The 24,835-nt window shown below is 55.0% G+C and overlaps 2 protein-coding genes across 2 annotated transcripts; one reads left to right on the top strand and one right to left on the bottom strand.

Annotated features, from left to right (window-relative positions):
* Nucleotides 1-97: 97 nt before the first annotated feature.
* Nucleotides 98-15,079, bottom strand: TGME49_213325 (TBC domain-containing protein). The gene is made up of 10 exons (XM_018779599.1): nucleotides 12,280-15,079; nucleotides 11,722-11,807; nucleotides 10,915-11,077; nucleotides 10,338-10,407; nucleotides 9,355-9,531; nucleotides 8,300-8,800; nucleotides 7,157-7,877; nucleotides 2,461-6,545; nucleotides 1,992-2,104; nucleotides 98-1,275 (listed from the first exon to the last, which is right to left on the bottom strand). Exons 1-10 carry the CDS (start codon nucleotides 14,181-14,183, stop codon nucleotides 993-995), a joined length of 8,103 nt encoding a protein of 2,700 aa, XP_018637883.1. The 5' UTR covers nucleotides 14,184-15,079; the 3' UTR covers nucleotides 98-992.
* Nucleotides 15,080-15,325: 246 nt separating this feature from the next.
* Nucleotides 15,326-24,227, top strand: TGME49_213310 (hypothetical protein). Its single transcript, XM_018779598.1, has 3 exons — nucleotides 15,326-19,635; nucleotides 20,627-22,232; nucleotides 23,016-24,227. The coding sequence occupies exons 1-3, from the start codon at nucleotides 16,877-16,879 to the stop codon at nucleotides 23,460-23,462; spliced, it is 4,812 nt and encodes a 1,603-aa protein (XP_018637882.1). The 5' UTR covers nucleotides 15,326-16,876; the 3' UTR covers nucleotides 23,463-24,227.
* Nucleotides 24,228-24,835: the final 608 nt, after the last annotated feature.

The following is a 24,835-nucleotide window of genomic DNA, read 5'->3' as shown; positions in this document are numbered from 1 at the left end:
GTTTCCCTTTGTTAATCCAAGTCACGAGTGCCGAAGGAACCATAGAGTTTTTTGTCGACATGCAATTCACTGCCAACAATTCAGTGAAAAACGGCCACGACAGATCACGAAGTGCGAGACTCTGACAAGCAAAGCTACCAGACGGAACATGCTGCTATAGTCGAGTTATTTCTTGTCTCTGCCGTTGCCCGTGTTCCCCACAAGCACGAGACCAGGCCTGTTCAATTTCTTTCAATTGGATGGAGTTTATCTAAGACTGTAAACGATAAAAAGCTCGAGACAATCGCGATATGCCCAGCGAGGTGAACATCTTTCTCCATGAGGCCAGATGCTGCACGTGAAAGAGACTTCACTTTTGTGTTATTCTCCGCCGCGTCCGATCTTTCTTCAAATTATTTCGCTGCCAGAAGCTTCCAGAGTAACACACGTGAACTTCCGGCAGGACTGCTGCGTGGAAAGGGGGTGGCAAGCACCACTCAGCCTGTGGGTTTGTCCCATCTTCCACACGGAAAGAATTCGGAACCTGACGTGTCTGTTCTCACATGAGAGAGAAACTGGCCCGACGTCTTCACAACGGTCAACGAACTCGCCGGTATGGTCGACTGGCGTCACTGTCACTTCTCAAATAAATAACCAACGTTCTAGAAAAGAGAAGCCGCACTTAAGGGTACTCTCGGCGCCCGTTTGAAGCAAACACATACTGCATACAGACCTCCGAGTTTCAAAGGCGGTTCAGGCCAACACAGCTCGCGATACAAAGCATGCAAACACGGGTCGACGCTCGTTTTGACCGCCATATCATTCTTGATCGGTTCACGGCTTCTCTGCTTCCCGCCCTCATGTCGCTCGTCACTGGGCTCGAGTTTACCACGCTTGTTGTCTTTTCAGTTCCGCTGCCCTCTGCGGTCTTCAAGCAGAGGTGCCTACCAGCACGTCTTTTTGCCCCGCGGCCTTCGCCTCACTCCTCTCTTTTGATGTTCCCGCCACCCAGTTCACTCGCTCGTTTTCTGGGCATTCTGGCCGTCGAACGAACGACGCGGCGCCTCCACAGAAGAAGAAAGCGGCTGCGCTGCACCAGAGAGAGAGAGAACTGCGGCAGGATTGGAAGAGATCACTGAGAGGCTGTGGAGAAGTCGCTGCAAGGGCGCAGGCTGCTGTCTCTGCAGCTCCTTCGGGAGATGCTGCCGCCAGTGGCCTGTCGAGAGAAATCGAGAAACTTGGTCGCTTTTCTGCGCTTCCTGACTCGCGATAAAGTCTTGAAGAGAAGCCTGCAAACTGCGACCCAGACAAACAGACACATGCACGTGACATATGCAAGGATAGACGCCAAACTTCGAAAAGACAACGCACGTACACCGAGAGCGAATGACAGAAAGACCGAGCCCAAGACAGTTAATCATACATCCCTTCATATATATATATATATATATATATAAATAAATATGGTGGAGAGAATTCGGGACCCGTACACAGGTAACATTGCGTTTTCAGACTCCGAGAGAGGCAAGAGGACAGAAGAGTCGCTTTCTCGATATCCGAATCCAAGGAAGGCAAAGTGGAACATCTTCATGCTGTGGTGAATATCTTCACGAAAGCCGCATGCATGCGATCGGCTCCCTCATTCACTCTGTTCTCTCAGATCGGCGTCGCCTTTGTCTCCGAAGAAACTTCGTTGCAGGATTCGTTTCTTGACCAGCACTGGGGCGCATGCGACCTTCGACGCTAACCCACTGCTTTTATTCGAACCTAGAATTCGTCTACCGCGCAACGTTCGTCTCAGTCGTGCGTTTCCTCTCGCCAACTGCATAGGCCAGATCGTTCAGCAAAAGCCGTGAACTGTGCCCAGGTCCTTTCTTTGAGAGCAGGTTCCAGGCGAGAAGGATCGTGCGTTTCAAAGAACGGATTGCTTGCCCAAGAACTGGCTAGCTTCACGAGTTGTTTGATTGGTTCTGCGTGCTCTGAGTACGTAAGACAACCCTTTTTCTGCTCACTGATCTTTCACATCCAGCAGGTCTCGAGTCTCCGCCCTGAGGGCCTCCCACTTCGCGCGGGCCTCGACAGCCGCCGCCTGCCGCCTAGCCAAAGTCCTCTCTCGACTGGCCACCTGTACGCTCGAGAGATGTCGAGACGCAGAATGTGTACAGTGTCGAAGAACGCAGAGGCGAAAGCGCGACAGCGAGCACGGCGAAGCGAACAACGCAGAATTCAGGGGGCTGGAAGCAACGCATGCGGAGCGACGAGGCGAGAAACAGACGGCAGCCCGACACACCAGAATGAACGCAAGGAGGTGGGGAACATCGGCCGAGAGATTTAGAGAATGAAAAAAGGAAATAGGGGACGAAACAGATGGTAAATGTGGTACGCGGACATATTGCATGCACTCGGCAACCAAGGGGCGAAGAAGGAAGACACGCGGTTTTTTTTTCTGGAGAAAACGAACGACAAGCGACTCTGCCGTACCCTCTTCAAGGCTGCGTCGATCGCATCTTTTCGAACTGTAGCCTCATCGTTTTGCATGCCGGCGGGATCCCAGGAAACGCGAGACGCCCGTCGTTGGCCGTGCTCTCTCTCACGTTGTCTCTGGGTCTCTTCGTCGACCCGCCGTGCTTCTTCTTCGCCAAGAATCTCGGCTTGTCTCCCCTCAGAGGCTAGGTCGCGGTTCGCCAGTCTCGCACCTCGATGCCTCGCGTCGATTTCGTTCTCTCTTTGCTGTCCGGCTTGTCTTTCTCTCCCCGCCGAGGCGGGGCAGGCACGACAGCCACGGCGTCTGAAGCCCCGTTCTCCAGTCCTCTCTGAAAACGTCCCGTCTCCATCTCGATCCGCAGCCCCGGCGCTTCGGTCTCCACCCACGCAAATCCACTTTTCTCTCGCTTCCCCGTTTCGGGACTCAGAAGCCTCTGTCTGCCGGTCTTGTCCCCACTCCAAGCGCCTCTCCGACATTTCCCCCTTGGCGTCTGCCTCGCCCTGCCGCCCTACAGGCGCCAGCAGCTCACGCCGGGCTTCGCCAGGGTGTCTCCGATGGCCCTGGCTACCTGGAGCGAGAGCTACGGTCGGCAGGAGGTCGAGGAGCCACTTGGAGCTCCAGCCAGCAGCGACGCTGAAGACAGATCTCACTGTTTTTCCTGGAGACGCGAGGACGGCCAAAGGCCCAGAAGCCGCTTCGCTCTCGTGGCTGCGTTCTTCGTCTGTCTCCTCACGCATGCTGTCGATGGCGAGTGGACTCAGCTCGCCATCACTCGTCTCTTCAAACACGCGTTTTGAGGCGTCACCGCCATCCGTCTGATTCTCGAAAGAGGAAAGAGGCTCCATTTCGTGATTGGTACAAACAAGAAGTATAGCGTCAGAGGACGGAAGCGCGCAGCCTTCTCTCTGGACGTCTGCTGTAACTTTCTCTTCGCCTCTTCCTTCGTCTGTCCTTCTTCCTTCTACCGCGTCAGGAACACAAGGTGGAGGCAGAGCGGGACTTCGAGGAGAGGAAGAACCGCAACGAATCTTTTCTCGCGTTTTCGCCTGCCTTGACGTTGCATACACTGCCTTCTCCGCGGCTCTCCATCCGCTCTTCTCGCTCCCTGTCCCATCGAGAGAAATACCGCCAAATGTCTCCTGCTGAAATAATAGAGACCCTTCACTTTTGTCTCCGCAGACACAGAAAGGATCTCCACGGAAAGATGAGAGACGCGGCTCAGCCGCCTGAGTTCCCCTCCAGGCGTGCTGGCCGAACGAAATCCGTTCTGAGAATTTCGTCTCCTTTTCTCTTTCTTCCTTGTGTCTTTGCTCTGAGTCGCGTTCGCGGCGGTCGACGTTGATAAGAGCGTCGAGGTCTTGGACAGCAGCGAGTTTGGCGATGTACGCTTGTTCTTGGTCGTAGAGGAGCCGCCTGTACTTTTCTTCTTGCATGCGTTCCGTTCGCTGCTGTCGAGACAGCTGTCTCTCGGCGGCGGCAACTTTCCCGCGAAGGTGTTGCACATCCGCAGACGTCTGCGTTTCGATCTCCACTAATCGCCTCCGAGTTTTCTCCATCTCCGCTACCGACAAAAGGAAATAGCGACCCTCTGCAGAGCCCCCCACGAAAGACGCTCCCAGACCCAGAAATGTCTGCGCCTTCTCCTTCAGCTCGTACAGCAGAGACCAGTCAAATGCCTCGGCCGTTGTATGTACAGTCGAAGGCCCCGAGCTGGGAGACAGTGCCCGCGGAGAAGAGACAGGAGAAGACGAAAAAACAGAATCAGGACAAGAAGAAAGAGAACAAGCTGATGAGGGAGAGGAAAAAGATGATGAGGGAGAGGAAAAAGAGGAGTGAGAAGAGGATGACGGAGACGAGGAAGGACGAAGTGTGCTGAGAGAGGTTGGGACATCTCCAGCACGGTCTGAGCCCTCGGCGACAGGAGGAGGCGCCTGCCTGAGTGTCCCCCTGAGTGTCTCTACAGATGAACCGGAGACGTCCGAGTCTTGCTCACCTTTTGTTCTCTTTTCTTCTTCTTCTGCTCGTCCTGAAAAGTCACGATCTCTGCTCTCTCGCCCACACACAACTCTCGCTCCCCTTAAACCTGCTTTCCTGGACTCTGGGTCTCTTCTTCGCTGCTCTGTGTGCCTTCTACTCTCTGCCTCTGTGTCTCTCTCTGTCTCCCTTCCGCCGTCTGTCTCTCTTCTCCCCTTCGTTTCTTGTCGCCCCTGAGCGTCTCGTCTTTCTTCGGATTCTCTTCTTCTCCTCTCTCTCTCGCGTTGCTGGCGAGTGTGTGCTCGCCGACTCGCGAGTGCAGGCTTCAGCCCTGTCTTTCGCGCTTCACAACGCCCTTTTCCTTTCCGAAAAAGATGGTCGACAGGGTCGAGGAGGCCGAAGGGCAGCACTGCATGCGTTGCCGGAAGGCGCTGCACCCACGTGCCTTCCCAGGGCAGTTGCCGCACAGCCACGCTGCGCATGTCGGCACACACAAACATTTCGAGGCCTTTCGCCGGCTCCTGACCGGATTCGGAAGAAGACGCAGAAACCGGAGAAGCCTCAGGTGGGGACGACCGCGCGAACGGAGAGACGCGACGAAGACGCGAACGAGAAGGTGAGGAGAAAGAACCGAAAGAGCGACTTTTGGGGTGTCTGGCTGCTTCTGCAGCTCGTCCTGCCTCGTTCTTGCGCTGACCTTCGTCCTGAGGAACGCGTCGCTCCGATACACGAGGTTCTTGAACACTTCGACAAGGAGAAGCTCTTGAAGGGATGGAAAAACGCTCGGAGTCGCTGGAGGAGACAGTCGAAGTGGCGACGACCCTTTCTCGCCAGTTTGTGGGCTGCGTTTGTCGCGCGTCTGCGCTGTCTCCTCGCTTTTCGGGGTCGCGAGAGACACACGTCGAAGCCGGGCTCTGTATGGAAAACGAGCGGGTCTCCGTCGGTGAACAAAGCGACAAAGTCTGGCCTGTATGCGTCGTCGCCGAGGCCAAGAGTCTGTCTTTCCGTTTGCTCTCCACTCGCGCTGGCGGAGACACCTTGCTGAGAAGAAGGCCCGCTCCTCCAGACTGAGAAACATCGCCACAAGCCGCCAAAGAGGCGGGACTCGGAGGCTGCGCGAACGTCGTCCGCACATAGACCGGCGGTGACGCGTGGAGCCCAACTAGCGAGCCCGGACGGCGGCCGCAGCCTCGCCGCCGACCCGTCTGCGAGCCTGCATGCGAAAACGGAGAGCCCTCGACGGAAGAAGATGCACAGACGAGAGGACACAACGGAGATATAGTGGGAAGAGAAATGCCAGCTGCTTCAGCGACGGGGGGGAAGCAAGCCGGGGGGGACAAAGAAGAAGAGAGAGATTCTCGCGCCCTCTCGCTTGTTTGAAGACCCCCTCGAGCCTGAGGAAGGGAGCTTCTTGGTTGCAGGGCTTGTGCGCCCACTGAGGCGCATGGCGTCACCGTTCCGCCTTGGAAAAACTGTCTCGCGTCTCTGCTGTCTCCTGGAAGGGCACTGGACGGAAGAGGCAGAAACTCCGCATCGCCAGAGCCGTGGCGAGGCGCCGTTGACTTTGATGGTTTCTGAGACAAAGAGGGACTGCACACAAGGAGCGAACCGGCGCGGCTTGGCCGGAGAGAGAGAAGAGAAGAATCCACGGAGGTCAGGAACGCGGCCGGCTCTCGTTGCCTTGCGATGAGACGCAACGCTGCAGCCCCTCGGCCTGAGGAGGAAGACAAGTCAGAAGAGGAAGAAGAAGATGACGAAGAAGATGACGAAGAAGGGGAAGAAGATGATGAGGAAGAAGAGGAGGAGGAAGAAGATGAAGAGGAAGAAGAGGAGGAGGATGAAGATTCGGATGATGCATATAACGAAGAAGAAGGAAACGCGGACGAAGAAGAGAACGCAGCAGACACCGCGTAGGAAGACAAAGAAATGGAGGAAGGAGAAGATGTAGAGGAGGAAGAAGACAAAGGAGGCGTCTCTCGCATTTCTGCGTCGGATTGAAGGAGCAGGAATCCGACAAGAGGAGAGCCTAAGTTCGTCGCGCCTCTGATAGCGAGAGGACGCGATGAAGAGGAGGGCCGGTCGCGACAGCCAGAGATCTCCCGATTGCCTAGAAATGGACACACACAATAGCAGAGGCGAATCCCAGTACGGAAACAGCGAGAGAAGTCTCGAGGGGCTGACACTGCAACATCCCAAGGCGCGCCAGAGTTTGAGGAAGACTCCTCAGGTAGCCAAGCCTCGAATCTCAGCTAGGGATCGTGGTTGACTACAAATGACAGAAATCCGAACCAAGGGAGGGTCGATTGACCGTCTTTTAACGCGGCACTACGCGCTCGAAACAACCACTCAGATGCGACCCAAAGAGGCAGGTGTTGACCTCGCGGGTTTCGGCAGAAGATTCAAGACAGATCGACGGGGGGTGGAGGCAGAGCCCGCGAGAGAACAGGGATGGAAGGAAACAGACAAGGAATTTACAAAGAAAAGAGGCCAAAGGAGATGCAGCTGCGAGAAGCAACAGGAAAAACCTATGAAGAAAAGAAGGCAACTCTGAAGCAAGAAGGCGCCCAGACAACGCTCGAAGGGAGTGTGCAAAGGAAGTGCCAAGACGCAAGCTGAGAGGGAGGAGAGAATCTGCGGAGAATTCACACTCGCATTTGCACTGGAGATCACGCAGACTATGTCCGAGACTAAAACTCGAACAAAGGCGGTTTTTGACACCTTGCGAAACGCCGAGAGAGGCTATGTCGGTGCGCCTCAGATGCTCGTCTTCTCCAGTCGCGACCGCCACGGAGGCAGCTCGAATGAACAAGCGAGCAGTGGCCGCTCGTTCAATGTCTCCTCGCCTTCCTTCTCGGCCCTCGAGTTCGACCTTTGCTGCGCCGCCTGTCGGCAGGAGAGACTTTGCCGTCTCTGGATCTTGTCCTTCCTCTCTCGCGTCTCTGATCCCGCTCAGAGAGGCACGGACAATAAGCCTGTCCAAGTCCCGGGGTGGACGGCGTCTCCGGCTTCCGAGCGGCCTCAGGGAACTCTTTAGGTCTGATCTGGAGAACGAAAGAGAGCCGCCCTGGCAGGGAGACGACGAGGCGAGAGAAGAGGAGACAAGCTCCGGATCTCGCGAGAAAGGAGACAGGCCCCCCTGAGCTCCGCCGGCGCCGGCATCAGGTTCCAAAGCGCGGCTGGCTCCGTGGATCGAGGATCGACGCTCCAGAGACCCAGAGGCGAAAGGGCGCAGAGATCGACTTCTCTGCACCCTGTTCTTCTCGTCAGAAGAAGACGGATTCCTCCGGTCTGGAACTGCGCCGAAAATCCAAGAAAACAAACCTGCAGAAGGTGCGGAAGAAGCGACGGGGACCACACAGGCCGCCTGCGTCGGAGCTGGAGTGCCCAAATACTCGGCGTCACCAGGGAGGTTCTCAGAGGCAAGGCCCTCGAGCAGCGCCTGAGAGACGACGCATGGCGCAGACAGACACAGAAAGAGAAGCTGGACTTTATTGCGTTATTGCGACATGCAGACACAGGAGACAGGGCAGAATTACGGCGGAAGAGAAAGGGAGGCGACGACGCTGAGAGGCTTGTGAACAGTGAAATGGCGCCCCAGCACTCAGACGAAGACAAGTCAAGTTGGAGAACGGGAGGAACGAGAAACAGAGACGAAAACCGGAGGAAAACAATATGAAGAGATATTTCAGTCACACGAAACGCGGACGGCGCAGGGCGAAGACACCTGGGGAATTTGTCGAGGAAACGAGGAAGGAAAGAAAACCCTTCAGCGCATGAAGACGAAGGACAGATGAGGGAAGAAGAGAGGGGAATGGAAAAAAACGAGCATGCATGGAGGGCGAGCATCCGCGACAGACTTGCCTGCATTTTCTGGTTAAGAAACGCACGATCGACCTTGTCTAAAAGGCTGTTCGTAATCTTGACAGCTCGCATGTCCCGAAGAAATGCGCTGTACTGACACCCCGACACGCAGCGACAGTGGCACAGAGGCACCGACTCCGCTGTCCACGGCAAAGACGCCTCTTGACATTTTCTCTCTGTCTCCCCCCTCTCCGCGTTCTCTGCATGCGAAGACGAAGAAAAGGAAGAGGCGAAGGAACTCGCAGAAGCATCGGAATGACTGGAGAGACAGGAGCTTCGAGCCACACCGCGATCCTGAAGAGGCCCTCTCGACTGATCCTCCATCGAGGAAGACGATGAAGAATTGCGAAAAGGAGGGAGAGAAGAAGGCAAGCGAGGACTGCGAAACGAAGCAGAAAGAGTATGAGGTTGCGCCCACTGGTGTGTCGTTTTTCCTCTCGTTTCGTTCCGGGAGGAAGCGCAGGGCGCAGGATAAAGAGGGATTTTTCGGTTTCCTTCAACCTAACAAGAAGAAAGAAAATAGACAGACAACGCCATGAGAAGAAGGCCCTGAATCCTGTGTTTGTGTTTGTCATTTCAGTTCCCTCTCATGTTCTTCGAGCTTCTTCTCGCTGTCCGTCCACTTCTGCTCCCCTCTCGGAATTCTCGAGGGCGACACTGTGTTTCTGAGTTCTTGTGATCTCTTTCTCCTCCCCCTTCTTTTTACTCGTTTCTGAACTAGTAGTTTTTAAATATGTGCTCCTTTCCTAATCTCAGGTTACTCTCCGATATGTGTAGCGGCTTGTCTCGGGACCTCTCCAGGCCTGCGTCTTTCCTTTTCTCTCTCTCTCCTGGGATGTCGATCTGGAGGTTTTCTTCTCTTCTCTCCTCTCTCCAGGGCCGTCCTTGCGTCCGCGCTTCTCCCATCCCTTTCCCACTGAGACTGCGCTGCTTCGTTCGAGTGTTCACAGCACAATTTTTGACGCGCGTCAGGCTTTTCACTTTGCAGCGCGGGAGTTTTCACTTCTAGCCCGCTGTTCAAACATCTTAGTTTTGCCAAGCATTTGCAACTTTACGCGAACAACGAAGAGGATTTCGTCGATGCTCGTTGTCTCGAGAATGGCCGCCTGGAGACGGGCGAGAAGCACCACGGCTGCCTTCAGAAGCGCCTTCCAACCGCCCAAGAAGAAAGCGTCCCAAATGCATGCGACCGTCGGCAAGTCTATGTGGTAGGCGAAACAAGTCATCAGCCACTGAGGACAGAAAAAAGGAGCGCCAAAGAGATGCAAAGACGCGAGCGAGACAGCGGAAGAGACTGCGATGAGAAGATCCAAAAAACAACAAGAAAGAAAGCAAAGAAGAAAAAGGAATCCGCCGAAACTCTGAGGACACTCTGAAAGCTGTCGTAGCTAGTTCACTGGGGTGGTGGCGCGCAAGAAAGGTGAAGAACTGTGTTCTCTTTCTCTCGTAACAGGATCTGACTTCAGCAGGCTAAGTACTGAAGGGAATCCGAGAAATGCCGGGCAGCAGCAGAAGAAGGCGGGGACTACGGTTTCAGTTGAAGAGTGCGAGAACGAAATCGGAAACACGGGAGAGGAGGACTCGGATGTCTCGAGTGGGGAGACACAGAAGCCGAGAAAGTCGCGAATGGCACTGGAAGAAAACATCACGCCTGCAGGAGGAGGACAGACGGAGGAAAGACACTGCCAGTGTCACACCAGAGATCCACGCTTTTGCGCGAGCGGCAGTCGCCCAGAAACCTTGAAAACCGAGAAAAGGTCTGTGTGCCTCCCCCCGACGGAGCTTCTCTCCCCCCGAGACAGGAAAGGTGATGTTGAAAAAACTATCCTTTTACAAGCAAAACGCGACCGACGTTGACAACACCGTGAAACTGCACACTGCGTGGAACTCGAAGATAAATCTTGAAGCGTTTTCCTCGTCTTGACCGCAGTCCGTCGAATCGTCAAGCACGGCGCTTTCGAGGTGAATGCTTTCCGAAAGGAACTCTGTCTTTCCACGGCAGTTGTTCAGACTTGGTGGAAAAACGAAGCACCCGTACTTGGTGAGCAAAGAAGTCAAACGAGAGGGAATGCGTGAGAAGGTGTTGCGACAGCTTCGGCAAGTGGTGCCTGAAGCGCAGGGAGAAGACGAAGGAAGGAAAGGGAGCGACGCTTCGTCTTTTGCGCATGCCATCCGAGACAGTCACAGGCGCGAGAGAACGAGTCCCGAGTGCGTTCGCCCAGAGGAGGACAAGGCACAGAAGAAAGCTACGGCGAGAGAAGCGAAACGGTTGCTACATGCATAAAAATATGGAGGGATGCCTCAGCAAAACAAAGGAGAAACCAGAGAAGGAAAACGAACACCACAGAGAAGAAACCACACACGAGGGGAAGAACTCCAGAGATACGCGGGAGAAACGAGTAGCGGGAGAGAAAGGAGAAGGTATATTTAACAAAGCCGAAAGTGCAAAGCCTTTCCCCTTCGCGGAGCCACACGCTGCAATCGGTGAGAAGAAGAAGAAGTCCGAAACAGAGACCGACGAAGAGATGGAAGAAAAGCGTGAAGAGAGACGAGGGAGAAAGGAGAGGAAAAGAATGCGTAAGACGGAAAGGGACGCAGAAAAAGAAACTGCTTACGTGAGAAGCGTGGTAAATTGAAAGACGCGTGCATGCAAGAGAGGAACGCCCGAAGCATAGAGAAGCTGGAAGTCCAAACACCTCAGCATCACGACAAACGCCCAGAAGGCACACAAGGCGCTCCCGGTGAAAAGCAGCAGGCCCCCAGCCAGAAAGTTCATTCCTGCAAAGAAGCGAAAAAGCGAAAAAAACATCTGGTTTCCAGATACACTCTGACACGCGCAGTCACACTCAAAGGCAAAGAAGAAAAAAACGCGAGAGGAAGACTCGCCGGAGACACAAGCGAAAAAAGTTGGGGAAAATAACGGACGGAGAAAGAATGTCTAACCGAAAAACCACACATCTTTGTAGCAATGCATTCACCATAAAACCATAGGCGTCGGCATATATATATATATATATATATATGCATGCAGGTATGTAGGTATGTAGGCATGTATGTAGTTATGTATGCATGTATCGTAAGTATGTATGCATGTGAACATATGCAGCCCTGTGTATGCGGGATGGATGGGTGCACTCATGCTCACATTCGCACCCACCGAGACAACTGCGAACTTGTGGGCATGGAGATCTCTTTTGAGCTGTAAATGCCGGCAAAATGGCGCAGAAAAAGTTGATCTCTGAAGGTCGAAACTCGGAGAAAGAGACACGAAGATCCCTACCGCTCCGCATGTGCATTTTCCGCGCGGACAGAGGAGCTCTGCTGAGGAGGTGACGATTGGCTCAAGACGGCGCCCGATGAGAAACGCACTTGCAGCATAAAGAAAAATACACTCGCGATTTGAAAACGAACTCACAGCTCACCTTGGCAATACCCCGTGGAGGGACAGAGACACGCGTAAGCGTGGAGAACCGCGTAGAGCTTCGCCCGACCTTCGCTATGCCGGAAACTGAAGAAAGCGTCGCAGCCGAGAGAGAAGCCGTTGAGAAATGCAACACAAAACTCGCACAAAAACGCAGAAATCCCGACTGCGACAGACCACAGAACCTCAGAGACAGCAGCCTACAGCTGAAGCTCCTGTCCGCACGACGGTAGCCTCAACACTCTCTCCACGGCTCTCTGTCTGAGAAACAGGTCTACATGCAAATACATATATATATACATACATATATATATCTACATATATACATGTGTATATGTAGATGGGCCATACCCACAGATATATATATATATATATATATATATATATATATTTGTATGCATGGGTATATCATCAATACAGATAATGTTCACCACACATGACCGGCCTTTGTTGGGTGAATGTTTTCTGCGTCCTTGAAAACAAAGCGAAAACCACGTTCAGGTCCGGAGAAGAGCGTCGACGGCCGAGGAGGTTTTTTCTCTGAAGTTTCACCGCTCACTAAGGGTGCCGGGGAAAGGTGCGAGGGACGTCTCGGCGGATTTCGTCTGCGCGGGCCTCGTCGAGGCGACACTCGAGAAGAAACGCGAAAATCTCGCGGCACGGCCAAGGCAAAAGAGGCTCGTCTTCTTCCTCCTCTCCAGGCAGCGGCGCGGTTGTCCTTTTCTCCTCGCCTGCCCCACAGGGCGAGGCCTCTGCCCCAAACGAGGAGAAACGAAAAGGCCGCCGTCGCTCTGAAGAAAATTGTTGCAACTCCTGTCCCCTCGCAATCGAGAGCGGTCCACTGAGGTCAAAGCACACATTCGGCATGAACGCTCTTGGGTACAGAGCTGCGATCGCCTCTCTGGCTGCCTGAGAGGACGGCAGACGACCGGCGTCTCGACCGCCGCTACTCGCCAACCTCTTCCTCTCCCGTGTCTCCTTTGTCCCCCTCCCACAGTGCAAACGAGGACCCGGTAGTTCCGAATCTCCGTCATGCTCACAGCAGGAGGCTCCTCCCTCGAGCTCTCCCCTGGCCCGTCCTTCTCGTCTCCGCGCTTCCTCTCCTTCCGTAGCTACACCACCTGCGATCTGGATCTCCTCCTGTTCGTCGTCGTCCTCTCGTTCGTTTTCTTCGAGTTGTTCCTCTTCTTCTCCTCCTCCTTCTTCGTCTGCTGTCTGTGTCTTTCCGAGTCGCTGTCTCCGTTTCGCATCCTGAGTTGCGGCTCTGACCTGCTGGGCTTGCGCCTTCCGACTGGCGTCGCAGGCCAGAGACCCGGCGGCCAGGGAGGCGGTTTCCCACTGGAGCTCGCGAGCGATTTGGAGCCCCAGGCGGTCGAGCCGTCCCAGCGCGAGCAGCCAGACGCGGCGCCGGAGGCGGCGCGTCTCCTTGTCTCCGCCGTACAGGAGGCCCTCGCCGCAACATGCGCAGCTCTTGCATGTACATGAGGGGGAGGACGAGAGACTTTGGGCGTCTTCTCTTCCTGCGCATGCGCCTGCAACCCCAGAGAGCAACGGACCTTCATGTCCCTCCTCCGCAGACGCACTCGCACAGTGTGGAGCTGCAAAAGAGCAGAAAGAAGAAGGAGGCCGAGAAGACGAGCAACGCGAACGATACAAAGAGGAAGAATGGATTGCCCCCGCTTTGAGATGGCGGCGTATCCAGTTCTGAGACTGAGCAGCAAGGAGAAGAGTGTGGCTGCAGCGCGCCAAGCGAGCGGCATCAAACAGAGGGAGGAAATCACACGAGAGACAGCGAAGGACGGCCGATGGGAGACGTTCTAAACGGCTCAAAGACGAAGAACGAGACGGAGAGCAAGAAGCGAACGAGGCTGGAGAGACCAAAGAGACTGAATCCGTGGGCGACGAAGGTCGCAGGGAATCTCCAAGGGAAGCAGCGACGTAGCCACCACGCAGAGAGACACTGGCAGGCGCGGTGCGCGTACGACGCTGTCTCCTCGGCTGTCTCCTCGCTGGTGTGTCTCCAGTCTCTAGGCCCAGCCTCCCTGCCTCACCCGCGCGCCTTTCCGCGGACGACACGGAGACACCGCCGTATCCCTCGAAGGAGACAGCAGAGACAATGTGGGGAGCGACAGGACAGACAGTGGGGGAACAGACACGAAGACGCGAGCGACTCTCTGTCTGTACACCCGAAGGGGCAGCATCCGGCGAAGGTTGGGCGCCGAGTCCTAAAGATCCCGAGATCTGACGAGAATGAGAGCTTGTGGAGGGGGGCGAGGAAACGGAGACAGTGGAGACCGTAGCTGAGAGAGAGGAAAGGGAGCGAGGCCGGGTGAGGACAGGACCAGCGCCCTCCGCCTTCTTTCCCACACTGTCTCCAACTGTCTCCGACTGGGCTTCGGTGTGTGTCATAGGAGCGAACGCGACAAAAGGGTCGCGGGAGAAAGCCGAAGAAGACGAAAACATTGTGTTCGTGGGATGAGGAGGAGCCGCGGCAGAGAGCTCACATCTGGACAAGGACCCCAAAAGCGTCTGCTCCCTCGACTTTGTGCGACGCCAAAGACCGCAGAAAGCACACCGCCGTCTGCGACCGCGTTCGTCTCCTGTCTCTCTCTCTCTCTCGCCGGCCCGGCGCAGGTGACTCCGCTTGCGAGCGCGCCTGTGGAGCCCAACGCGGTCGTGGGGTCACTGGGGCGAGACGAGGGGACGAATCCGCATGGCCTCGAGAGCCACAATCAAAGGACTCCTTTCTCCATAGAGGCTCCTTTTCTCGAGAGATTCACCTCCTTTGAACAAGACAGCGAGCGACGTCGAAATCCCCAAAACCTCCAAAGCTTTCCACGCTTTTTTGGGACTGCATGCAGCCGAAGTGGAGTTCACTGAAAAACTAGGTAAACGGCAATGAGGCCATCGGTTGGGCCAATCGACCTGTCCGAGATCGTTCTTGTCGCGCGCCTGCTCTGCTGCTTTCTGGTAACGACAGCACCGAGAGAGGAAGCCATGGGCGGAGCAAGACAGAAATCAGTACGGCGTCTCCGTTACACATTGCCCCTGGCAACAAGGCGGCGCCTGTGAGAGAAACGAGGACCCTTTGACGAACCTCTCCCAACAAAGTGGACTTGCCTCAGCTCGAACAAGAACCGCGTGAGCGCGAGAGGCTCGGCAAGTAGCTGGCGACGAGACACGCGGCACTTCCTTCGCTTCTGTTCAATTTACCAGCCGGCTGTCTTCACAGACTCGACGCAGGAGCCGCGGAGACATTTTGCTTTCACGATTCGTCTCGGCAGAAAGTCATGTTTGTGCAAGTCGCCCATGACACGCGGATGAGGCTCGAGAGTCGGCGCGGCAGCGGCCTTTTCTCGTACAGAACGGGGAGAGAAGCGAGAAGCATTCAACGCCAATCGAACGGGAGAGAGCCTCGAACTGGCGAGACCTTGGCGAAGAAGCGGCTTTTTTTTCTTTCCTCCCGAAGACAAGCAAGGCCAGCGCGAAGCTCTTGCCCAAGTCGGCGCGAAGTCACAACCCAGTGGCTGGCTGCACGCCAGAGATGAAACCGGCAGACAAAGGCAGCTGCATCTGTCTGGAGACGCTCCAGAAAAAACGCGAAATCACTTTCAGCTTTTCAGCGCGACTTCTGGGGTGTATGTACACTCGGACTCGCTTCGCTCGGGGGTCTCTCGTCGCGATTTTCCCCGAAGGCGGTGTGCAGGTTGTGTGTGCCGGAGAGCGCCTTGTTCAGGAAGTTCGTGCGAATTGACCGCCGTCATTTCTTCTTCGCTTTTCCTCAGTCTGAGGAGAGGGCGCCACCGAAGAAGCAGGGAGCAGTTTCTGCAAGTCTCCGCAAAAAATGTGCATGACTTTCGCTGCAAGCCGGACGCGCTTCTTCGGGGGGTTGGCGACGGAGCGCTGTCCTCGAAGGTGGGCTTTGGCGAGGTCACTTCTCCAGACGCGAGGCGGTCCCAAACAAACGATAGAGTTTCCAGGTTTCGTCGTTTCTTTCGAAAGGAGCTCCAGTAGACGTCTGTCTGCCGCTTCCCCTCAGGCGGCGTCTTCCTGCAGGTGTACCTCCACCCGGAGAGCACTCCTCTGCGAATCTTAGCTTTCTTCACTTCTCTTCCCTCTTGCATTTCTTTGAAGGCAAGTTCTTCTGCTGTCGCTTCCTCGCAAAGACGACTCTCTGCGACGAAGCTGCGTCTCCACCTTGCCGCCTCTGTGCTTGTCAGGGGACAGGAAAGAGACACGAGACTCTCTCACCGCCTCGCCGGTAAGCTGCTGGCGGCAGCACCGCGAGGCACTCCTGTTGAGCAGTGCGAGACTCATTCGGTTTCTCCTGGCGACGCTCTGCCGAGTCGATCCAGATTTACTCCATCGCCGGGCCGCCTGTGCGTCCTTTCCTTCAGCCATCTGTCTGTTCCCCAGTTCTTCTCTTCGCTCTCCTCCCTGGAGTCTCGCGTCTCCTGTCTCTCCAACTCCGTCGAACGAGAGACAGAAGCTTCGTCTTTCGTGGCGCACCCGAGGGGGGCGAAGCGTCGCCTTCCTGTAGAGCTTCTCGTCTTGCCGTTTGTCTCGTCCCCGAGCAGCTGGAGCCACAGCCGACGTCAATGGACATAAATAAAGTTTTTGTGTCATGGGCGACAGAGAGAGACTGAACTTCCAGACCAATTATCCTGAATGACTGCACTGGAGCCGCGCTCGATCCTGCGATGCGCTGGCGCCGTTCAGACTCAACGCGCCTCGAAGATATCTCTTCATTCTGCAGATTCTGGCGTCTCAAGTAGAAGCCTGGTTTGGTACGTCGCGTTTCTGTCAGGGCCTCCTGCTCACAGAGAAACGCGTCGCTGCACTGGATGCCCGCAGACGCGCAGACGTCGCGGCGCGTCTCACGGACAAGCTGGGAGGAAGACCGACTGAAAATGTTCTACGTCTCTCCTCTGACTTCCTCTTCGACGAAGCATGCGCCTCAAATCCATGTCAAACTCTCGCTCTACGCACACATACACACACACAAATATATATATATATATATATATATATATATATGATTCAATGTCCTGGAGTTAGGATTTTGGTTTTCGTGTATCTCGGTAGGGGAAAGTCCACTTTTTGAGCTTCCCTTTTCGCTTTTCTGTTACTTTGTGTCTTCGCTCTCCCTCGCGTAGATGCCTCTCCTGTCGGTGAGTCTCCTCTGCGTGTCTCTCTCTGCCTGCTGGTTGGCGGGCCTTGTCTCGCCTTCTGTGCGGATGCCGAGAGTCAGTCGGCGCCTTGTGATTCTTCTAGCTTTGGCTATTTACTGCATGTCTCGCTTCGTCGATCTTCCCTCTCTCTTCTCACTTTCTCTTGCTTCCACTGCTTCCTTCCGTCGAGACACTCCACCTCCCTTGACCTTCTCGCCACCGACGGCTCTGGCTTCTTCGCTCTCCTCTCCTCACTACTCTCCTCTACCCTCTGCTTCTCTCTTTTCTCCTTCGCCGTGCTCACCGCCTGCTTGTTCTCCTTCCCCCTGGTCTTCGTCTCCGCCCTCGTCTCGCGCGTTCGCTTGTCCTCGAGGCTCTTCCCTTCTCGGTGTAGAACCGTCGTTTGTGTCTCCCGTCGACTTGGAGAGAAGCGAAAAGATCAGCTCGTCTCTCTCTCGAACGCGCCCTTCTCAACTGTCTGCGCGTCCTGCCCAGAGTCCCGAACGTTCCAGCAGAAGAGACACGATGGAGTCTCTTCACAAGGCACCGCTGTCCAAAGTGTTCACGACCGCGCATGCTCGTCTGTCCAGCGGGTCTCGCTCGTCTCCCCTGAGTCGTTTCGCTTCTTCAAGTTCCTCTCCGCAGGCAATCTGCGGCATCCTGCCTTGTTGTAGGAAGAGCAAGTCTCTGCGCGGCGCCTTCTTTTCTTCCTCCTCGCGCAGGGCTTCACCGAGATTGTGTCGATCTGCACTTTCTGGGCCTTCTTGTGAATCCCCCGTTGGTTCCCCGACTCCTTCGTCTATTCTTTCTCGGTCGGCCGCCTCACGAGTGTTATTTTCGCTTTCCAATGTTTCCCTTTTTTCTGCCTTTTCTACACCACTTCCACCCTGTTCCCATGCGCGCTTTCCTTCTGCCGCGGCTGGCACTGTCTCTTCGTGCGTCCTCTCTTTCTGCGTGTCTCGTACGCCCTCTGGCTCTCGCTCTTCTCTTCCTTCCTGCTTCTCGTATGTAGTTCATTCTGTCTTGTCTGATGCCCCATCTCTCTCGCGGCAGACTCGATGTCTCTCTTTCTGTTCGTGGACGCCCCCTTTGTCTCCCCTTTCTTCCTCTTTCGCTTCTCCGAGTCCTCGTTTCTCGGCCTCGTCGCCTTCCGGCTGGCTGTTCTCGCGGAGCCGAACGGAGAGCACCTCTGCCGGTCCGGAGTCGCCTTCGCAGGCGGAGTTGTCCCGCGGAACCTCAGGTGTCTCTGGCCCGCGAAGCCGCGCAGCGACACTGAAGACGTCGGAGCGAAGCGGCGCTTGGAGCTCCTCCTGGCGGACATCGGCCAACTTTGCACAAGTCGGTTTATGGCGAGGCTCTTCGTATTCTCCTTCTTCCGCTGCGTCCTCCCCTTCATCGTCTTCGTCCTCAGCTGCGAGCAGAAACTCGGTGCCTCGGCTGGAAAAGCCAGGGCGCGAAGCGGGGGGCGAGGGCCTTTCTCGATCCCAAGTGGGTCTTGTGGGGAGTCTGTCGAAGTGGGGTGGACGTCGGACGGCAGCCGCGAGAGAGGAGACAGCCGTCTCCTCCTCGAGGGACAGGCTCGAGGCAGGCGAGGAGACAACGGAGGCTCCGAAGGCGAGAGGCGAACGCACGAGGCTGTCGGCGCTTCGCGTACGCTCCGGTTCCACGACGGAGGCGGAGGCCAGGCCTCTGCGGGTTCGCTGGGCCTCAGATAAACTGCATGCAAAGACTGGGCCGAGAGAGACCAGCTCGTCCGCGCGGCTCCGGAAAGAGCCTGAGAGACAGGACGCAGAGGCGGAGACAGGAGACACCGAGCCGCAGGTGGATCGCGCCCAGAAGACGGCGCCGCCTCCGGGGTACGGGCGCGCCTGCGTCAGCTGGCGGAGAAGCACAGAAGGCAGAGACTCTTCTTCGCGTTTTTCTCCACTCGACGGAACTGCAGCTCGAGAGGAACGAAGGCTGGGGAAGAGTGGAACGGCTCTGAGGGCCAGCACTCGCGCGGGGGAGAAGGCGACAGGAAACTGGGGAGACAGGAGAGAGACAGGCGAGAACGCGGCGAAGGGGGGCAAGTCGGGAGAGGTGACGTCTGCATGGAGCTCCTGGAAGAAAGCGAGTCCGGGGAGAAGAGTTGCAGGCGAGACAGGCACCGCTCAGCGACTGACCAGCTCGTCTGCAGTCTTGTCCTCTTCTCTCAGAGCCCAGAGAAATGCCGGTGGAGAGGCGGCACCCCAGGAGAGACGTACCAAGACCCCCGCCTCTCTGTCTTCTCGTTTTCAATCTTCTTCTCGCTTCCAACCTGCTTCGTCTTCTCACATCCAGTCTCCCTCTTCTCGCTCCCAATCTGTCTCTCCTTCTTCTCCTTCATCTCCTTCGTCTCGGCGGCCGTGGGTGAAGTGGACGCCTCCTGCAGGGGAGGCGGCACAGAGCAGGAGGGGTGTTGGCTCTGGGGAGGCGAGGGCGGCGTCAATGTCGTCTTCCCCTGCGTCTCTGTTGTTCTCGCTCGAGAAACGAGAAGAGGAAGAGTCCCGCATGGCTGCCCTGCGGGCGGCTCTGTCTGCGGAGGAAGTCGCAGCTTTGCAGAAAGAGGTCGCGGAGAAAGTCGCCGCGCTGCCGGCGGAGTTTCTGCAGGCCTGCCGCCACGACGAGAAGGTCCAGGCATTTGCGCAGCAACCGGACGAGAACGCGGCAGGCCGAGTTGAGGATCGAAGTCCAGAAAAGAAACAATCGGAGACAGCTGCGAAGAAGTAAGACGAAGTGAAACGGAGCAGGGACGCACGCGGAACCAGGCGCTGCCAAAGACCGACTGACAAAGAACGAAGAGACACACATCCCGGCTCTTCCATCGACGCTCATATAGAGAAAACGCGCGCGCGTCGTTCAATATGTATATATATATGTATATATTCATACATAGAAATATATGCATGTGGATGTATACACATGTATACAAATATATACGCGTATGTACAAATATATATATATATATATATATATATATATAAGGAAGGAAGGAAGCAGATACCATCAGGAGATAAGAGAGAAAGCAGAGAACGTGAGGAGAGAGCAGCGAGTAGTCCTGAGAGAAAGATAGATGCAAAAAACGTGAGAGACGAGAGAGAGACAGACAGCACGGCTCTCTTTCCAGGTGTTGCTCGTATTTCCATGCTGTTGAGGGTGTCTCGCCGACAGGCTAATGTCCATTTTTCTCTCTGTTCTCGAATGTTGTTCCTTTTCTCTTCTGACCTGTGGGCTTCGTCGATTCCTCTACGTTTGCCTCCGACGCACTCGCCGCTGATCGTCGTTCCAGAGTTCGAAGAATTCACCTCGAGAAGGCGTTTGAATATGAAATTCTACATTGTCTATAAAACGGCGAATTGCAAGTGACTGTATTTCCCCAGGCAATTTCCTCTGCATTTCTCTGCTTCAGTCCACCCACGAACTTCATGCGGACCTCTCCCGTCTGTGTGCACTTGACTTTCTCGCTTTGGCCACTCGATAAGTTTGCTTGTTCTTTAAAATCACAAGATGGCGAAGGTGAGGATTTGCGTCGTACAACGTTTTGGCCCTACAGAAACCATTTTCTCCGGTGCTTTGTCTGGCTCCCTGGCTCCTTGCAGGAAACGCTTTTTTCTCCACAAGCGTTTCTGAGTTATTCCTTTCTTTCTCTGTCTTTTGTTTGGTCATTCGTTCTCTCTATCTGTCTGTCAGTGCTTCGATTCTCCCCTCTCCTTTCAGGTTGACTGCGGCGTCTTCTTCGCCTCTAACCTTCTCTCCAGTCCAGTCATGGCCCTGCGTGGTTCCGGCCAATGGGTCCGCCGTCTCCACTCTGCTGACTCTGGCGAATTATCGCCTAACAGACTGCGAGCGTCTCCGCGCCATGCAGCCTCCCGCTTCCTCCTTTTCGTCTCCTTTCGCGTTTTCTTCTTCGCATTCGGCGTCTCCGTCCAGTGTCGCGTTTTCTCCAGCGCCCTTCCCAGCCGTGGCTCCGAGCCTGTTGCTGTCGCCAGAGGGGAAAACCGCCGACGCGCTGTTCCACGGGCACAAGCAGTACGCGAGAGCGGCGCAGATTCTTCAGGAAGCGCCACTCGCGGTGCGGTCTCTTCCAGAAGCTCTGGTCCTCTTTCGCCTGAGGGGCCTCGCGTTCAAGGGCGCCGAGAAGCGCGTCAAAATGGAGCCCAATTCGGAGACAGGGACCCCGGCGCCGGTGTTCGCCTCGAGCACGCTCCAGGCTGTCGCAGAGGCGCTGGAGACAGGAACATGTGCGGAAATTCGAGAACGGAAACAGCAGAAGAGAGTGGAGGCGATCGCGAGTCTCATGCAGGTCGACGGCGTTGGGAGAAAGACTGCAGAAATCGTGGTCGACCGATGCGGCATTCTCTCGCCGGAAGAGCTCCGCCTCAACCTCGCGGTCGCGATTCGCGAGGAAGAGGCGAAGGCGAGAGGAGGCGATGGTGACGGTGGAGACAGCTCACACGGAGGGAAGGTCGCTGGCAAGCGGGGAAAGCGGAGGAAGAAAGCAGAGACCGAAGAGCGAGAAGAAAGCGCCGGAGACGCAGGAACAGCCTCGACTCTCCTCAGCCTCTTCACTACCCCGCAACTGAGAGCGAACGTCCTCCACGGCGCGGCGCTAACGGCTCCCATGCACCCATCCGAATTTCTAGTGTGGCAAAAAAAACTTGTCGCCGCTATCGGCGACTCCACTTTCGATTGTCTCACCTTCTCCCTGACCTCCACAGACTCCACTGCCTCTCCTTTTTCTCCTTCGGCGTTGTCTCCTTCGTCTTTGTCTCCGTCCACTTCGTCTCTCGCATCTTCTTCTGGTGCGACGTCTGAAGAGACAAGCCATTCTTTGGATGCGAGGGAAGGAGAAAGAGAGGACGAATTGAGTACCGAGGGTATGGTGACGCCTGTGGTGGCGGTTGGCGGAGGCCTTTTCTCGAGGTCGGGGTCTGCGTCTGGGCTGCGTTCCGCAACTCGCGCGCGAGAGATCGATGTCCTTCTGTCGATGCTTCCCGAACCTCTGCCTGTGCCGCCTGCCTCTCTGCTGTCTCGCGCTGGGGAGGGCGACGGTCGGAGACAGAGACAGGCTTCTCAGCAGAAAACTGGACAAAGTGGAGAGTCCGAGGCCGTTTTTGCGGCTCTGGATTGGACAGAGGCGAGACGCAAGGACCTCCTGAACGGCGTAAAGCAAAGGAAAAACGAACTCCTCACCCGTTTCCTCGATGTCCTTCAGAGACACAATCTGGTGGAGCATCTTCTAGAAGAGAAACTCAGCCACACTGCCTTCCCCTCGGCCCGGCTCATTGTGCGGCTCCCCTGGAATGCAGTCGCAAAGAGACAGGTCAGCGAAAAGAGACAGTTCAAGGGGGGAAGGAGACAGTTGAGGAGGGCAGGGCAGACGTTTAGGGATGCAAAAGCAGACCCACTTGGTAGTGCAGCGAAGGAGACATTGAGATTGCGGAGAGGAGAGGAGAGCGAGCGCAGACGACAGTGGGAAGGAGAACAGAATGAAGGCGACATTCGGTGGGGGACGACGAAAACCATAGGAAGAGAGATAGAACAGGGGGAACTTCAGACGAGAAAACAGACTCGGATTGTCCGCTGGGTCTTCCAAGTCTAGATAGAGACGCATTTTGATTCCTGTTTCTTTCTCCGTGGGGGGGGATCTATCCACTTCCGATATGCCTTTTAAACCGCAGATGATCGCCTCCAGGCTCTCGCTCTCATCGTTTGCACACACATATATCTAACTCTGCTTCCTCATGACACATACATGCGTTTATTCACAATTGAATGTATAGCCACCAAGACGTAGATACAGAACCGTGTATGAACTCAAACAGAGGCCATCTATCGAAATTCTCTCTTTACAGCTAAATTCTTGCATGCTTCCATGTATATTTTAGACATTTGTGTATATACATATATACAGGATTAGGATATATATAAACATATATATATATGTATATATTTGTGTATATGCATATAGGTCTGCTGGTGGGAGCAGATAGTGTTGCATGGATGCGAGAGGCTGTGAAGGAGTGGGAATCGTTCGACGCGCGGTGGCCTGGTTATCCTGCATGTTTTTTCAACCTGTCTCGTCTTTACTTTCTGATTTTTTCAGCTTCGCGTTCGCGTTGTCTCGCCAGACCTGTTGCCTTTTGCCAGCCTGGAGAGTCGCTGCTCAGCGACGTCCTTCAAAGAAATTCAGGAGCACGTGAGGAAGCATTTCGACTGTCAGCTGACCCCTGAGCGTCTCATCTTTTCTTCTTCTTCGCAACCGAATTTGCGTTTTTCCGACGTCTCTTTGCCAGACGCTGGGGGCTGTGGAAGCGCAGAGGGAGGCTCTGGAGTGAAGGAGCATCTAGAAAGAGAAGGCAGCGGAACGCAGAGTGAAGTGAGGAGGGAGAAGCTCAAGGGATTGGTGGAGAAGTGGATTTTCACAGAAGATCAACTGATACAGGCTCTCGAATTGCCAGTACCCCTGTCTCTCGGCCAACGTCTCGTTAGTCTCTCCTTCCGTGGATACATCAGTGCCTCGGGACCGCAGAGACAGTCAGCCAGCAGATAAATGCATAGGTGCTTGTGTTTCCCCTCTCTTCCTTCTTCTTCAGTTTCTTCAGTTTCTTCATGTCTTTCTTTTTCTTCATCACCTTCTCTTTCTCCTTTTTCTCGCTTCTCGTGTCTTCTTCGCTTCTCGTCTCTTTGTCTGTTTCTGTTCCGTCCTGGGCAGTTCCTCGCGTCGTTTCCTCGCCTTGTCAAGGATTGGCCGCTTCGCTGTCTTTCCAGGGGGGCCTCACTTCCACTTCTTCGCCTTTTTCAAGCGCTTGCCATCGGTCAGGCTTGTGTTCGTTTTTTAAGGGGTTGCACCAAATCGCATCGGATGAGAAAACAACGTGCTCCCGTTTCTTTTTTGCTCTCTCTGCTTCGGATGCTGACAAGTCGGCGTCCCTCCTCCTCTCCCCTGTGTACATATTTATATGTTTATATATTTTCGCGTATTGGCGTCTTCGCATCTGTCTGAATCTGTATCTGCCTGGCTACTCACGCGCATGTAAATGTATGTAGATTCTGATTCTGTTGAACCAAACGCTGAACTGAGGAGGAAAAGGCGAGTGATGTGGAGTTGAGTGTTGCTGCGCTTCCAGGTCGTGCGGTCAAGCTGGACTGAGGCATCCCTGCTTTCTCGTTTCTCTTTCCTGGTTTTATTCAGCTTGTACCTGCATGCATGCTCCGTCTCGTTCGTGACTCCAGGAAGATCGGCAGTCTCTGAAGGAACGGTGAAGAGCTTTTCGTTGCTTCTTGATCGTGGAAAACGCCACGCACTTTGCGCCTGGAACAGAGCCTTCCTGGGGCCTTCGGTGTCTCCAGAATCTCCTTTCACTCAGTGGGCTCCCAGAGAAGCTCAGACTGGTGTCTCCCTTTTTTTCTTGGCTGCATGCACCGAAGAGGCAAACGGCTCTGCGGAAGTAGCGCCACCTAGCGACGAAGACGCGCCTCGATAGAAGTCCCACAGCTGATGTCGTCTAACCGGTCTGAAGGAAAGTTTTACTTCAAAGCTTTGACGTCATAGGCGTTTTTTTTCGATGATAGTCAAGAGGGAAAATCTCATTTGCAACAAGCAAAATACCAATCTGTATTCGTCGCATCTTATAGCGAAACATCTGGCCTCTACGGGGCCTAAGAACTTGCGTAGGGGGAGCTCCGGTGTGTCTTGTCTTGCTGCTGCCGTCCGTCTTCGTTCCGGGCAAGTGACAGCCGGACTTCGTCTCAAAATAGAAAGAACCGGCGACCTCGATTACCGCCATGTTCGAGAGGACCAAGGAAATAAGAATCAGAACGAGAATCCTCAAGCTTCAGTGACAACAGATTCTCTTGTGACTTAAATTCAGAGACGCCTTTCCCTCAAACTGGGTCGCCACATGGCACCATATATTAACACAA

This window comes from Toxoplasma gondii, chromosome V, assembly GCF_000006565.2.
Source record: "Toxoplasma gondii ME49 chromosome V, whole genome shotgun sequence".
NCBI lineage: Eukaryota > Apicomplexa > Conoidasida > Eucoccidiorida > Sarcocystidae > Toxoplasma > Toxoplasma gondii.
Note: the sequence above shows the minus strand (reverse complement) of the source record. Positions and strands in the feature narration are given on the sequence as shown.